This window comes from Cordyceps militaris (genome assembly GCF_000225605.1).
Source record: "Cordyceps militaris CM01 unplaced genomic scaffold CCM_S00007, whole genome shotgun sequence".
NCBI lineage: Eukaryota > Fungi > Ascomycota > Sordariomycetes > Hypocreales > Cordycipitaceae > Cordyceps > Cordyceps militaris.
In genome coordinates, this window is record NW_006271975.1 from 283,351 (window position 1) to 297,921 (window position 14,571).

The 14,571-nt window shown below is 57.3% G+C and overlaps 6 protein-coding genes across 6 annotated transcripts; 2 read left to right on the forward strand and 4 right to left on the reverse strand.

The window, feature by feature from the left end:
- Positions 1 to 508: 508 nt before the first annotated feature.
- CCM_08307 (candidapepsin-4 precursor) lies at positions 509 to 2,041 on the reverse strand (the record flags this gene model as incomplete). Its single annotated transcript, XM_006673446.1, has 4 exons — positions 509 to 720; positions 797 to 1,161; positions 1,231 to 1,523; positions 1,574 to 2,041. The coding sequence occupies 4 exons, from the start codon at positions 2,039 to 2,041 to the stop codon at positions 509 to 511; spliced, it is 1,338 nt and encodes a 445-aa protein (XP_006673509.1).
- Positions 2,042 to 4,143: 2,102 nt separating this feature from the next.
- On the reverse strand, positions 4,144 to 4,949 carry CCM_08308 (oxidoreductase, short-chain dehydrogenase/reductase family; the record flags this gene model as incomplete). Its single annotated transcript, XM_006673447.1, has 2 exons — positions 4,144 to 4,327; positions 4,396 to 4,949. The coding sequence occupies 2 exons, from the start codon at positions 4,947 to 4,949 to the stop codon at positions 4,144 to 4,146; spliced, it is 738 nt and encodes a 245-aa protein (XP_006673510.1).
- A 977-nt stretch (positions 4,950 to 5,926) lies between these two features.
- On the forward strand, positions 5,927 to 7,153 carry CCM_08309 (peptidase family T4 protein; the record flags this gene model as incomplete). The annotated part of the gene is made up of 1 exon (XM_006673448.1): positions 5,927 to 7,153. The coding sequence occupies one exon, from the start codon at positions 5,927 to 5,929 to the stop codon at positions 7,151 to 7,153; it is 1,227 nt and encodes a 408-aa protein (XP_006673511.1).
- A 1,001-nt stretch (positions 7,154 to 8,154) lies between these two features.
- CCM_08310 (cytochrome P450 monooxygenase) lies at positions 8,155 to 9,830 on the forward strand (the record flags this gene model as incomplete). Its single annotated transcript, XM_006673449.1, has 3 exons — positions 8,155 to 8,480; positions 8,533 to 9,629; positions 9,682 to 9,830. The coding sequence occupies 3 exons, from the start codon at positions 8,155 to 8,157 to the stop codon at positions 9,828 to 9,830; spliced, it is 1,572 nt and encodes a 523-aa protein (XP_006673512.1).
- A 275-nt stretch (positions 9,831 to 10,105) lies between these two features.
- On the reverse strand, positions 10,106 to 12,224 carry CCM_08311 (alkaline serine protease AorO, putative; the record flags this gene model as incomplete). Its single annotated transcript, XM_006673450.1, has 4 exons — positions 10,106 to 10,574; positions 10,628 to 10,917; positions 10,972 to 11,971; positions 12,025 to 12,224. 4 exons carry the CDS (start codon positions 12,222 to 12,224, stop codon positions 10,106 to 10,108), a joined length of 1,959 nt encoding a protein of 652 aa, XP_006673513.1.
- Positions 12,225 to 12,962: 738 nt separating this feature from the next.
- Positions 12,963 to 13,265, reverse strand: CCM_08312 (uncharacterized protein; the record flags this gene model as incomplete). The annotated part of the gene is made up of 1 exon (XM_006673451.1): positions 12,963 to 13,265. The coding sequence occupies one exon, from the start codon at positions 13,263 to 13,265 to the stop codon at positions 12,963 to 12,965; it is 303 nt and encodes a 100-aa protein (XP_006673514.1).
- Positions 13,266 to 14,571: the final 1,306 nt, after the last annotated feature.

The window sequence follows — 14,571 nt, forward strand, 5'->3', positions numbered from 1 at the left end:
GGCCGCTCCCGCGTCGCATGAATGGAAGCCAGAATGACCTGGTTGTGATGGTTACATTTGTGATTCGGAGGCTGGCCCAAAACCGATGTAACAAGTCCAAGAATTACAACCCTCGCATAATTGAGTTTGTTAGTCAGGGACCGCCGGCAGGACCGGGTACGGCCCGCCAAAGCTGCTGTGGGGAGGGCCGCGCCGAGAGCGAGAGGAGCGACAATGGATCAAACCTGCGGATTCGATAGGGTATGTTTCTGCGCGCTAGAAGATAAGTGTGTTTGGCTACTCTAGGAATCGGCAACTGATGGGCTGACGCGCGGCCAGTCACTCACTCCCTAGGTCGACCAGTTTTTGTCCGTCTACAACAACAACATGCTAGCGGAAACAGCATCTGTCAATGTAATGAAAGTATAATAGTATTATACTCTAACTAGCTTCTATTCTTTGGAGGCAGGATCTTTTCATCTCTTGCACCGGCAAGGAGCTCTCCAGCCACGACGTCGAACAGTGCCGCTTAAGGAGTGGTGGCACCGGGAGCCTTGGGCGGCACCTCCACTGCTTCGGCCTCCTCACGCTGGCATGTACCAGTGATACCATCCGGCATGGCGCCGTCAATGGCAACAACGCTGGAGCCACAGTCGGCGCCCCTGGCAACATACATTGTCTGGCCCTCGTGGTCGTGGATGACGTACGAGCGGCGCAAGAACTGACGGCCAGCCCAAACGTCTAGACGTGCATGTCAGCGGCCACGAACGAGAAGGTATGGCTCGGAGGTCGTCGGGGAAACAAAGAAAGAACTCACTAGTAGACATGCGGTTACTGACTGCGATGAGCATCTGGCACGTCTTGCCACCGTCGAGGCGCGTTTCGACAAAGTCGGCTAGAGGCATCGAGATGGCGACCTGGTCGGTGACCTGGAACTCGAAGCTGGCGCCGCCGTCGACCACGGCGCAGTCAAACCGGTATTTGCCGTCCGCGCCGGCGGTCGCGCCCGTGCTGTCGACAAACACCTTCGTGGCGGGCGCGCCCTTGACGAGGTGCAGGCTCACGGTGCCCGAGTCGAGGCCCATGTCGAGCGGCTTGCCCTTCTCGCCCTTTGTGTAGAGCTCGACGGGCGCGTCGCTGGTGCTCTTCTTGAACGAGATGGACTTGAGCGCGAAGCCATAGCTACCCGAAAAGGGAGATTAGTTTCCGATCTTGTCCTCGTTTCTTGTGGTGAAGGGGGGTTGTCCGTACAATTGGTTGGAACGGGACCTGACCATGGGGAGCTTCTCGAGGGGCCCGGAGAACTTGCTCGTGTCGTAGCCGCCAAACGTGAGCGCGCCATGGCCGTGCTTGCGCACGCCGATGCTGAACATCTTGCTCTTGACGAGGTTCTGGTCGAGCAGCCGCTCGAGGATGAAGGACTTGGGGTCCGCGCTGTTCTCGCTCGGGACGAGGCCGATGACGCCGACCTGGCGCGACAGCTTGTCGCCGGGCTTAGTCAGGTCGCCCAGGCCCATTGTCAAGTTGCCAAGAGACTTGCCTGCCTGCGGCGTTAGCTTTTGTGTTCTTTTTTACCTATTCCTCACCGGTTAACGTTACCGCCGTAGGAGAAGATGTCGGCGTAGTTCTCCGTGGTGATGCGCTCGCTCGCAAAGCTGTGCGACACGGGGGGGCCGCCGAGCGCCGTCAGGGAGGTGCTAGCGTTTTGGTCGAAAAAGGTAGACGCGGGGCCGCCGGGGCCGCCCTCGCGCGCCTGGCCCGGCTGCAGACCGAGCAGCCACAGGTCGGTCGAGCCCGTGTCGGGCTCGAGGATGACCTTTTGCGGGGGCGTGCCGACATCGAAGACGGCGCCGACGGCGACCGCGTTGTCGCTGTACAGGTACTGGTCCATGCTCAACGAGATCTGGCGCCGCAACTTGGCGCCGGCGGCCGGGCTCGCCGGCATGTTGACCAGCGGCAGGTGCAGCACGCCGCTGGGAACCTGTCGGGCCTCGAGGGGCTCGCGGGGCAGGGCCAGCGCCCGCGAAGCGAGCAGAAGGAGAAGAGCTCTGGAGACAGACATTGTAGCTGAGTGTTGGATGGTTGAGTGGTTGAGTTGCAGTTGGTGCTTGTTGGCTGTGGAAGTTGTTTGATGCTGATGAGACTGGAAGATAGAATGGCTGGAAATGAGCATCACTTTATACTTTTCCGTTTATGAGATTGATCAAGTACAGACAATGAGGACCTCGTCGAGTCATTTTTGATGTGTTCCGTGAGTTTCTAATTTGCGAATACTCATGCCAGAAAACTTCACTCTGCCAGAAGACTGACTGACCATGTGGTGGGAGCTCTATAACTTGACTCGGCCAATAAATCTGGGCGTGTCAACACTATGAGTGCAACCTCATACCAATCCTATACGGTACGAATCTTCTGACTCAACTAGGCAGAGTGCTGTTGAATATACGTTCTGCTACTATCTTATTGACTGTATATCTGACTGCAGTATCGTTGGACGTATGTCATAACACACAGCCTGTTCGCTTGGCAGGCAACTTGTACCTCATGTCTCGCCGCACTGTGAGCTATTCTGGATTATCTAGAACGATATCCCACTATAACACACTCTCACTATCGATACGATGTATATGCCATTGTTACGTTGTGTTGCGGGTACTCTTTGTATGGTAGCTTCTAACAATGCCATAGCTACAAACTTGTCTACAGGCCACGAGTAGTTAGTCTACTCGGTGTATTTCCAGCACCTGGCATGGGAGAGAGCAAGATGGATAAATTATACACTCTTACAAAATGCATATGATATGAGTTCTTCCAAGACTTCGATAGCATAAAGGCACGACGCAGTATTCCTGTGCTTCTATAGTAGAAGATGGTCAAGACTCAAGGCACGACACAGTATTCCTGTGCTTCTATAGGTACTTTAAGGCAGTGGGTATTCTCTCTTAACATAACAATTCAATAGCAGCAAAAGACTTGAACTTGTTTTGTCAAACGAATCGACTTATTAACGGCTATCCCGCGGCTAGTCCCACTTGTCTTGCAAGTCAACCCCGGGGTCCATCGAGGTACCGTGTAGGCACGGAGAATTCGGCAGCTGCGATCCATGACTAGCAATTCAATACAGCGATCATTTATGCACTGCCTCGATATGCGGAGAATTCCTCGTAAGTACGACCTATACGCAGAAGTTGAAAGTTGGGAAAGACATCTATTCAATCGCTACACGTGTCATAAACTAGGTAGTTGTCGTTCCGCCAAGTAGACGTGCACCGGGGGTCAAGTGTATATGCAAGCAATACTGTTAAACACGGCCAAATATTGTAAAAGAAAACTTACGATTTGCGTCGTCTATTCTTTTTTTTTTCCTGAAGAATTATGTGCCTGCAGCCTCGCCAAGTCTACCTGTCCTTCAAGAAAGCCGACGTGACACGTGTGAGGCCATCACGCAATACCTCTAGTGCAGTCGAGGATCATGGCATTGATTGCCTAGCGTCCTGTGTCGCTTTATTACATCCGAAGGGTATTTACACCTTGATTGCCCTATCTAAGGGTTCCCAACTGCCGTTGTGAGATAACTCGGCTCCGCTCGGGCAGAAACACCACTCTCAAAAGGCCAATCGGCAGATCTCTCCAGATGACAGCTCACAAGAACCAGTACCGAGTTGCTCCGGGGGCCGAAGGGGCAGACGCCGTTACCCGCGAGTGCCCATGTCTTGGCGGGGTTCACCAGATGGTTACATGGTTTCAGATGAAACGACGACACAGCCTTGCAAAAAGGTCTAAATTCTGGGCTTGCTATCGCCACCTGCATCGCCGATTCTGGTGGGGTCTGAGGCTGATATTAATACAACGAACGTCGAGCGAAAGCGGGCCGTGTCCCTTTAAAAGGGCCTCGGCGCCTGGTTCAACCGCTTGGCTTTTTGGACCAGAGCCTTGCTAAGCGAGTAATGAAAGATTATCGCCTAGTCGATAAGGTCCTGGCTGGACGGCGACCTGACAGGCACGTCTTTGAATGCATTCACGTTCGTGCTACATGTAACGTGATGATGATGTTAGTTGGTCTCTGACTTGTACACGTGGTCGCAATTGACCGTCTACCTCTCTCGACCTAAACGGATGTTCCTGCACGGCGGCCAAAATGAGGTTGACTTCATGCTTTCCTAATCAGACGCACCGGCCGCCGTCAACCTCGATATTGGTACCGGTCAAGAATGCAGCCTCGTCACTCGCTAGGAAGCAGCACGTGTTTGCAACATCCGCAGGGGTAGAGGGCCTCCCCATCGGAATCGTAGACACAAAAGCGGCACGGTTCTCCGGGGTGTCGGGCTTTCCCAGGAACAAATGCGTCCTGCATGCCATTAGCGCCTCGTTAGAAGGGGGTTTGCCGGTATCTACCGTCCAGGGGGAGGGACCTACATGGCTGTGAGTCCAACCACGGGCGAGACTGCGTTGAAGCGAATGTGTTTTGGGCCATACTCTACTGCAAGCGCCTTTGTTGCCGTGATGGCAGCCCCTTTGGAGGCGTTGTACCATGTGAGGCCAGGTCGCGGCCGGATCCCTGCCGTCGACGCGATTTGGATGAAGCAGCCTGCACGCTTCTCCCGCAAAAGGTACTCGACTACCACAGACGAAGACAGATAAATGGACTTGACATTGACATTCATGACCAAGTCGAAATCGGCATCCGTGACTTGCTCCGCGGGCTTGTTCGAGTACACGACAATGTCGAGCTGCCCATACGTAGCGAGGGCTGTGGCGAGCGCATTCTCCCAGTCGGCGCGCTGCGTCACGTCCGTCTTGACAAAGGCGCAGTTGAATTCCGCAGCGACGGCGCGGCCGTTTTCCTCGGAGACATCGGCGATGAGGACCTTGCTGCCCTCGTGGACAAACTTTTCCACGATGCCCTTGCCGAAGCCCGAGGCGCCGCCGGTGACGATGGCGACCTTGCCGTGCAGTCGTGCAGATGCCATGATGAGCTGGAGCTAGAATGGTGGGCTAAGATTCCGGATGGTGAAGGTTGATGGGGAAAGTGGTGGCGATGTTTACAAGGATGATGCTGTCTGGCTGGAGGGGCTGACATGGGAGCATCGCGGGGTCGTTAATCCACCGCGATCCCGGGGGCGGCCGCAAAGCCGATCTCGTTACGTCATCCACCACTACGTCCACCGGCGGCTGCATAATATTGCCTCGTGCAGAATCCGTATCTACCCTTGGCTGCAGGTTTATACAATCTGCGCTTCTCAAATCCATGGAGCGCGAAAAAGGCATGTGCTGACGAGTAGGCGACTATGGCGGTGCGCGACGGCGGACATCTCGCTGCACTACCAGCTCGAGGACACCATGGCGATGCTCATGGTGCGCAACCCGCGCCGGTTCAACGGTGTCAGCCAACAACGCGTTTGATGAGTCGGTGCACGGGAGCGCCCCCGAACATTGCCGGTCGAGGAGTCGTCAATCCCGTCGCACAGATTTTGAGCCTGGTGATGCTGCTGCGGTGAACTCGTGTTAATTGAGGTTACCGCGGTTGGAGCCGCTGCCCAGGTGCTCAATGATAAGAGCCAAGCAGGCCTTGAATTTGAACAGACACGGGTGGAAATGCAAGAACAGCCGAAATGGGCTCGACTGTACTGTGTTGCGAAAATTGCTGCAGAAGGGTCCATAGCGACGGGCCGTTTTGGAAGCAAATGGTGTGGTTGAGATATTCCGAGGATTCCGAGGCACAGATTAGATAAGCGGGTATTGGCAAAAAAAGTGCAAATGGCCTCACTACCCGTAACTTTGGGGACAACTGTTCCGACAATGACTCGGGCCCCGCAGAATCATGTATGCTGTATCATGATGTGCCGTGTGCGGGGTAACCAGGCGGAGGCAACATAAATAAGCCGTCGCGCTTCCAACAAAGCTCGTCAACCTCACCAAGTTCTCCCCATTCAGCAAATTGTTCGAAATGGCTTCCACTACGAGCGCCGAGACGAAGCAGAAGCGCGTGCGCCTGCGCGAGCTCCTCCCCGAGATCCAGATCGGCAAGTGGGAGCGCACCGGGCCCAAGAACGGCATCACCGACGTGCCCGGGGTGCTGGTGCACACCGAGTCGATCCACGACGAGGCCAACGGCATCCACACGGGCGTCACGACGATCCTGCCGCGGACCGACTGGATGGAAAAGGCGTGCTACGCCGGCATGTTCAACTACAACGGCTCGGGCGAGCTCACCGGCAGCCACTGGATCGCCGACACGGGGCTGCTGGGCAGCCCCATTGTCATCAGCAACAGCTTCGCCGTCGGCGCCTGCCACACGGGCATCTACCAGTACGCGGCGCAGCACTACCGCGACAAGAACGGCGACGTCGACTGGTTCCTCATGCCCGTCGTCGGCGAGACGTACGACGGCATGCTCAACGACCTGTCGCGCTTCGCCGTCACCCCCGAGCACGTCGTGCGCGGCATCGAGCGCGCGAGCGCCGACCCGGTGCCCGAGGGCAACACCGGCGGCGGCACCGCCATGACCTGCCACGGCTTCAAGGCCGGCACCGGCACCTCGAGCCGCCTCGTCGCCGGCTTCGACAAGGACGCCCAGCCCGTCGACTACACCGTCGCCGCGCTCGTGCAGGCCAACTACGGCCGCCTCTACTCGCTCACCATTGCCGGCGCGCCCGTCGGCCGCATCCTGTGGGCCGACAAGGAGCGCGACGCCGCCGCCAAGCACGCCCGCGACGCGTACGAGGCCGCCAAGGGCAAAAAGGACGGGAGCATCATCGTCGTGCTCGCCACCGACGCCCCGCTCAACCCGGTGCAGCTGCAGCGCCTCGCGCGCCGGGCGACCCGCGGCATCTCGCGCGTCGGCGGCTACGGCAACACCAACAGCGGCGACGTCTTCATCGCCTTTAGCACCGGCACCGTCGCGCCCGGCCAGTACACCACGGAAGAGATGGAGCTCAACCCCAACAAGGCCGAGGTGCTGCACCACACCGCCGTCGACGAGCGCAAAATGGACAGCTTGCTCGAGAGCGCGGGCGAGGCCACCGAGGAGGCCATCCTGAACGCGCTCTGCATGGCCGAGACCTTGACCGGGTTCCGCGGCCGTACCGTCGAGGCGCTGCCGCTGGAGAGGGTCCGCGCGATTGTGCAGAGCCATATTGACCTGGAGAAGACGCTCTCGGCAAAGCAGAGCTAGTTAGGGTGGAATTTTGCGGAAAATGCGACGGAAAGGGGTAATGTTGATAGGGCGCGCGAGTCCACTAGGGAAGGCGCATTCTGTAGTCTGAATGACAATTGACAAGTCAAAACAAATCACGCGGCATCGGTAACCTGGCCAGCGGTTTCATCATGCTCGCCTTGGTACCGTAATCTCTGGAGCCCTGTTACGATTAGAGAAAAGGTTCAAACCAAGTTGTAGTAGTGCAGGAAAGTTCAGACTCTGACACCAGCAATGCCAGAGTGTAGGGGAGCGAGGACAACGGACTCTAATGCAACAGCTTAGCGGAATAAGTAGAAGAAAATGTACCTGCCCTAGGCTCGATACTTATTTTTCTTTTATTTCTCCTATGTGGTTTACCCTCTTCTGGCTTTTTTTTTGCTAAGAAATAAGACACGAACACCCACCCACCAAGTAACAGGTTACATAGAGTACAACGTCATACCCTAGAGTGCAGTTCTATAAGATGCGTAGCTGAGTGCACAATGCATTTCGGCCAAGATAGCTCCATTTCATCTCAGCTGGCTGATTGATGCTTATTTAGTCTCTGTTGTATCTTCCAAAAAAATCTAAATCGAACCGTTTTGAATGTCTGGCATTGAGGGGTTCCGTGTTGGCACACCGCTTAGATCGGCGCCTTGCAAGGTGAGATTTCGGCAACGATCAATTTTTGCACGAGTTCCCTCACAACGGCAAGCAATGGCACCAATCCAATACTACACTGCCGCAACTAGAAGATACTAACAATATGTTTCCAGACCGTGTCTCGAAAGCCATGAACGGCCGCTTAAAAACTAGCCTAGGGCGCGCCGTGCTGTAGGGCGCGCGCCACATGTACACTTCCCAGTCCGCGCCAGAGCCGGATGAATCTCACCAACGAAACCTAGATAAGGGTTCCCCACGCATGAACACACCACGGCCTCTCCCCCGATGCATGAATCTCCCCGATCCCTTCCTCGGCCGTCCCTTACCCGCCCAGCATGCCTCTGCCGCTCTCCGTGCTTGTCCTGCTGCTCCTCCTCGTCGGCTTCTTCGCCTATTCCTTCATCGTCCATCCGTGGCGCGTCTCGCCGCTGGCACGGCTGCCAGTGCCGCACTGGTCCTGCCGGCTCTCGAGCGTGTGGATTCTGCGCGCGCGCAAGAACGGCGCCGAGAATGCGGCGCTGCGCGCCGCGCACCGGCGCCTCGGCAACATCGTGCGCGTCGGCCCCGACACCGTCAGCGTCGACGGCGTCGATGCCATGCGCGCCATCTACCAGGGCGGCTTTCCCAAGGCGCCGTGGTACCGCGTCTTTGACAACTACGGGTATGTTGGCCCGCTGCCTCTGCGGGAGAACGTTCCGCTGATGAAGGGATAGCGTGCCGTGCATGTTCTCGACGATTGGGTCGAGGGAGCACTCGAAGAGAAAGAGAATGATCTCCAATGTATACTCGAAATCGTACATTATGAATTCTGAGGCGGCCAAGGCTCAGAGCCGTGTCATCTTGTTGGACCGGTTGCTGCCGCTCTTGAATAGCGAAGCGGCTAGGAACCACCCGGAGGGCACCGAGGTACAGTCGCTCTTCATGGCTACGACGATGGATCTGATCTCGGCGTATATATTCGGCCTGCGGCACAGCACCAACTTTCTACAAGACAAGGCGTACCGGGACCACTGGCTGAGTCTCTATCTGTCCCGTCACCACCACCATTTCTGGCCGCAGGAGCTGCCCTCCATCACCGCGTTTCTCCAGCGCCTCGGCATCCGGCTGTATCCCTCCTTTGTCGACCGCGCCAACGACGAGCTGCGGGCGTGGAACCAGTCGATGTGCGAAAAGGCCGGGCACAGCTACTCGAACGCGGCCGAGGACGCCGATCCCGCCAATACCCCGGTCGTCTTTGCCGCGATGCAGCAGGGCATCCGCAAAGAGGAGAAGAGCGCGGGCGCCGCCTCCATCCTGTACAGCACTGCGATTCAGCAGCGCGACGCGTCCGTGGCGAGCGAGATCCTGGACCAGGTCCTCGCCGGCCACGAAACGGCCGGCATTGTGCTGACGTACGCGGCGTGGCATCTGTCAAAGTCACCGGCCCTGCAAGAGCAGCTGCGACAAGAGCTGTTGCCGCTCCTCTCGCGCAACGCGGCGAATCTACCAGATGTAAAACAGCTAGACGACCTGCCTCTTCTGGATTCGATCGTAATGGAGACGCTGCGACAGCACGCCCCGATCCCAGGACCACAACCGCGCCACACACCGTCTTCTGGCTGCCACATCGAGGGTTTCTTCATTCCCGGCGGTGTCCGCATCGCCTCTATGGCGCATACCCTGCACCGGAATGAGGACGTCTTTTGCAGTCCTGAAACATGGGACCCCAGCCGGTGGCTGCAGAGTGGCAATCGCGATGCGATGAAGCGCCACTTCTGGGCCTTTGGCAGTGGTGGACGGATGTGCATTGGATCCAACTTTGCGCTTCAAGGTTTGTTGATGCCGTTTTATTTGTTTGTTTCTTGAGCTGACGTGGGGCGCAGAGATGAAACTGGTGCTTGCTGTGATATATGCAAACTTTACCACGACTGTTGTCGATGATGGCGGGATGGAGCAGACGGACGGCTACTCTGCGCGGCCGAAAGCAGATCAGCTATTCCTCAGATTCCGTACGGGCCCGGAAACAGTATAGTGGTCGTTGCGCTGGCATATTTTTCCTTATGGAGAGGTACTGAATACGCAATGTAGTGGGCGGCACTTAGCAGCACTGCCGCAATCCAGAGACATGGACCGGTCATGGCCAGGCCCGTCATGGCCAGGCCCGTCTTGAGCCACACTGTGAATGTGTTTGAGGATCTACGTTGACAGTGTAACGACAAGTCGGGTAGTAACATTTTCGTCTAGTATTATAGATGAGTATATACATCATCCACCATCTACCACCCTTGCCTGATCAAGACACATCCACTACAGCTCAAGAAAGTACTTCACCCACTCCTCATAATTAGGCGTGCCCAGGCCCGAGACGGGGTCCCAGCCCTCGACAGCGCTAAAGCCGTTGTTGCCACACGCGCTGAAGCCGCGATCGCTGTAAATGCCACCCAGGGCCTGGTTGCCCTCTGTGACGTCGTTGAAGAAGCCGTCCCTGTCCACGGCCGCGTACAGGGCCGGGTTGGCGAAGCCGATTGGCCCTTTGCCCGCGCTCATGCGCACGTCGTTGATGCGGTTGAAAATGGCCGCCACAATCGGCGCCGACATGGACGTGCCGCTGCCGGTAGTCGGCTTGCCGCCCACCACCACGAGGCCGTTGTCGCCGAGCGCCGCGACGTCCGGGTAGGCCCGGCCCGCGCGGTTGTAGATGCCGCGGGTATCCGTCGGGATGGTGCCGTTGGTGGTTTCGTAGGAAAAGTAGTTGGGGTTGTGGCGGAGAAGGTAGCTAGTTTTGTGTTAGCATCTCGCTTTGAAAAGAAAACGGCGGAGAAGACGTACTTGGAAACGACGGCGTTCTGGTAGGCGGGACGGGGAAAGACGTTGGAGAAGCCGCCGCCGGGAGAAAAGGAATCGGTGACAACCTCGGCGTCGCCAACCTTTCTGCCCTTGGGAAGGACGGTGGAGCCGACAGCAGTGACAAAGGGACAGATGGCCAGGAAAGACGGCGTGAAAATGTCATGGTGAGGACCAGCACACTTATTCCGGCGGCTGGCAACACCAGTGTCGCCGCTCGACACGACGACCGTGACGCCGACGGTGCCCAGCTTCATAAACTCGTTGCACACGCGCTGCAGCCGTTAGTCGGACGATTCATCTTTCTTCCACTCATCAGCCCGTCTTACCTGGACAACAGCAATGGGCTCGTCCTGCTCGGCATCGCCGTACGACACCGACATGACGTTGGACGGCTGGTACTTGCCGCACATGAGCCTGCGGTCGTAGTTTGGGTCCTCTTTGCAAAACTTGCGGTCCACCGCGCTCGCCCAGTCGGCGAAGATCTGGCTCAAGGCCCTGCGCAGCGGCCTGTTCTGGAACAGGATGATGTTCTGCGGCTGGATGATGGGGTAGGCCATTTGCAAGTCGAGGAGCGACTCCTCGCCGCCGTCGGCCTGGCGGACCGGCGCCGTCGCGCCGTTGATGAGGTCCAGCTGCGGCTTGGTGCCGCGCGGCACGTTGGGCGCGTACTGTTCGATGAAGAGGTCCATGTCCTCCTGGTCAAACATGTCGTCCGTCTCCCAGATGCCGAGGGAGTTGACGTACTCGGGCTTGTTCTCGAGCGGGATCTTGTACATGGCCCGGATGCACTCCGGGGTGATGAGCTCGTCGCAGCCGACCGATTCTGGTTGTGTGCTTGGTGAGCGTGGATGGCATTTGGAACTATTTGCGGGAGGAGACTGACTGTTGGAGCTGAGTCTCTCGAGGACGCCCGGGGCGAGGGCACGGAGGGGCTCCTTGACGCCGTACTTGTCCGAGGCGCCGCTGACCGGCGCAGGGCCGTCGCGGCGCTGCATCTGGCCTAGGCTCACCGCGGGATACACAAAGTCCACAAAGGCGGCGATTTCCTTTGGCAGGCTGTACTCGTCGACACCAATGTGGTCTCTGCCAGTGATGCGGCTCTGGTAGACGTGGTATCTGGTTTGCAGCACCTTTTCCATCTTCTGCACGGTCGAGTTGATGTTGATCAAGGTGCGCGTCTTGTCCAGGGAGATGTCTTTGGCCGGGATGCCGGCCTTTTCCAGCCAGCTGGTCACGGTGTTGATGGTCTGGGTGTCGGCGGCGTAGAAGTCGATGGCTTCCTGTGCCGTCATGTGCTTGCCGTAGTTGGGCGACTTGGGGTCGGAGCTGGGCCGTGTCAGCGCCGGGTCTGCCATTCTTATAAGCGGTGCACGACTTACATGTCGTAGAGGCGCTGGGCGCCCTGTTCCAGGTTGCTTTGCTTCAGGGCCACCTGGACAGGCAGCCGCGTGGCAGCATCGGCAGGCTCGCCGCGCACATAGTGCTGGCGAGGCACTTCACGCTTCTCGTGGACAACGTGGCTGTCGGCGGGGAAGCCGAGAGCCCCAAGCACTAGGGTCAAGAGAATGATGCTCTTCATTTTGAGATGGGGGCTGCGCGATCGAAGCTGAGCTGAAGAATGCTACGCTGAGTGACACAACCACCAAGATCAGCGGGAGCAGCCCTTTATACGTCGCCTCTTTCGGACGGTAGTGCGACCCGGGCATCGTCATTTCTGGTACTGTCGCGTTCCTGATCGTGTTCCTGACTAGTGACCCGGATGGATGGCCCGAGAGATGTCTCTGCAGAGTTGATGTGACTTGCCTATTTGGGTCGGCTGCGTCCGGGCAACACCGGGTACATTTGTTCAGCTACGGGCACGGGAGGGTCCGTGATGGATTCATTTAGGATTCATTCAGGGGAGCCGCGATATGTTCCTTGGTGACCTTCCTCTTTGACGGGACGGATCCTCTCCGCCGCCCCACGGGGAGCAGCCCTTTTTGATCTGGGACATCCATACGAGCTAATAAGGCGTGCTCCGTATCGCGCTCCCTGCACGGAACAAACAATCAACTCTCTTGGAGTCTTTTCCCTTTGGCGCTTTGCTGAAATGAAGACGGGGATACTTGAATGCATGCGAATCACGCTGCACGCTGGCGGAGTCCTCGGGCTCCCCAGTTACCCCAGAGTTCTAGAGCAATTTGGTTGAGGAATCCGCAGCGGCACTCTTGTTGCCGCCTTCTTTCTCACCACATTGCAGCAAGATCCATAAATTTCATGACGAGGATATTCGCGGTTCATGGCCATGCCCAGTCGCCATGAGCGTCGAGACGCCTCATCACGAAGGAGGCGGCACGCGGGTTTCTGCCGCTCTACCAAATGTCTCGGGAATTCCCGTGCCTGAAAACCAGATCTCCAAGTCGCGGCGGTTCGATCGACTGGTGTCTTGGCCACCGAGGGCCAAGCCGCAGGGGTGTCTAGCGTGGCAGGAGGGCTGCAGGCTGCGCATCCGTATCCCGAGATGGCTTGTCCACAGAGGTGCTCCACGACAGCGCGGGGAGCGCCACTGGAACTTTTCAACGTGGTCCTTCTTGCTCTTTGGGAAGGTGATGGAAATAATGGATGAATGTATTGACCCCATACTGATAGCAGCCGAGTCTGCGCGGGGGGGCAAAAGTCCTGACAATCTGGGGCCATGACATCTCCAGCACGTGGCTTTCCTCGCATATATCAGGCCTTTTCGTTGGGATACTACAGCAGGGGTACATGTTGTTAGTGACATGGTTTAAGCTTGAAACATGTTTTACGCCTTGCCAGTGAATGCAGTGCATACGACGGGTGCAGATTTGCTAATTCGTACTTGCTACGATTCAGGGACTTGCCTCATCGCCGCCATTGTCCCGACGGTAGCCGGCATTTAGCGACGGCTACTGTCATGTCCCACAGCCTGAATGTTGGTCTTTGCATCAAGCCAAGGTTGCAATGTTGTAAATTTCCAGCGTGCTCTAACTATATCTTTATCAATTGTTCTAAATTTACTACAATTGCCACGGTTCATCTCCGTCTGCAGCATTAGCATCCGAAACCCTACGGCAGTGGTTCTTGTGGCCCGCGCCATTCTTTGCCGACACTACCCTGCAGCAGACACGAGAAACAACCAACATGTGGTGCAACTCAGAGTAGCCGAGCGTTGGCTCGGATTGTCCTTGAAAAGTCGACCATACATAAAGATGGGTGATTTTGAACATGTCTAGTTCAAGGCAGGGTAGAAAATGAGCAAAATACCATTCAACGTGGCAACTTAATGGACCATGTAACTGAGTCCTTATTTACAGCATGTACATCCCATCCCCTACTTCGCCCTCTAACCGGTATAATTGCAGTAGACATCGTTACCGCTCGTCCCGCAGTCGGTAAGAACCTGTCCAGCCTGGGTGCGGAGGTCAATGACGGTGCCGCCACGGGGCGTAATCGAGCCTTGGCTGCCCGTCGCCGACGCGTTGGTAAACGTGACGCTCCCGAAATCCGCAAACGGGACCTGACTGTTGCCCTGCTGAAAGTCCTCGACGATCCACTCGGCGTTTGTCTCGCACAGCGTCGACGGCGGGCTGGTGAACTTGTGGGAGACGGTCTGGCCGGTGCTCAGGTTGTGCAGCAGGGCGACGCCGGCCGTCTTGGACGAGGCGTCGACGCGCATCTGGATGCTGTCGCCGACGCTGACGGCGAAGCCGGCGAAGCTGTACGAGTAGTCCGGGATCCACTCGTACCACGCGTCAAAGGAGCCGTCGCCGTAAAACGAGATGCCCGTCTGCAGGATCGCGCTCTGGCACGTGTCGCCGTCGATGCCGACCCATGCCGACGCCGCGCTGTCGGCCGCCCCAGACACCTGCGGCACCACAATCGTGCCCTGCACGTGCGTGAACCCGCTGCCAATCTGCACCACGCCC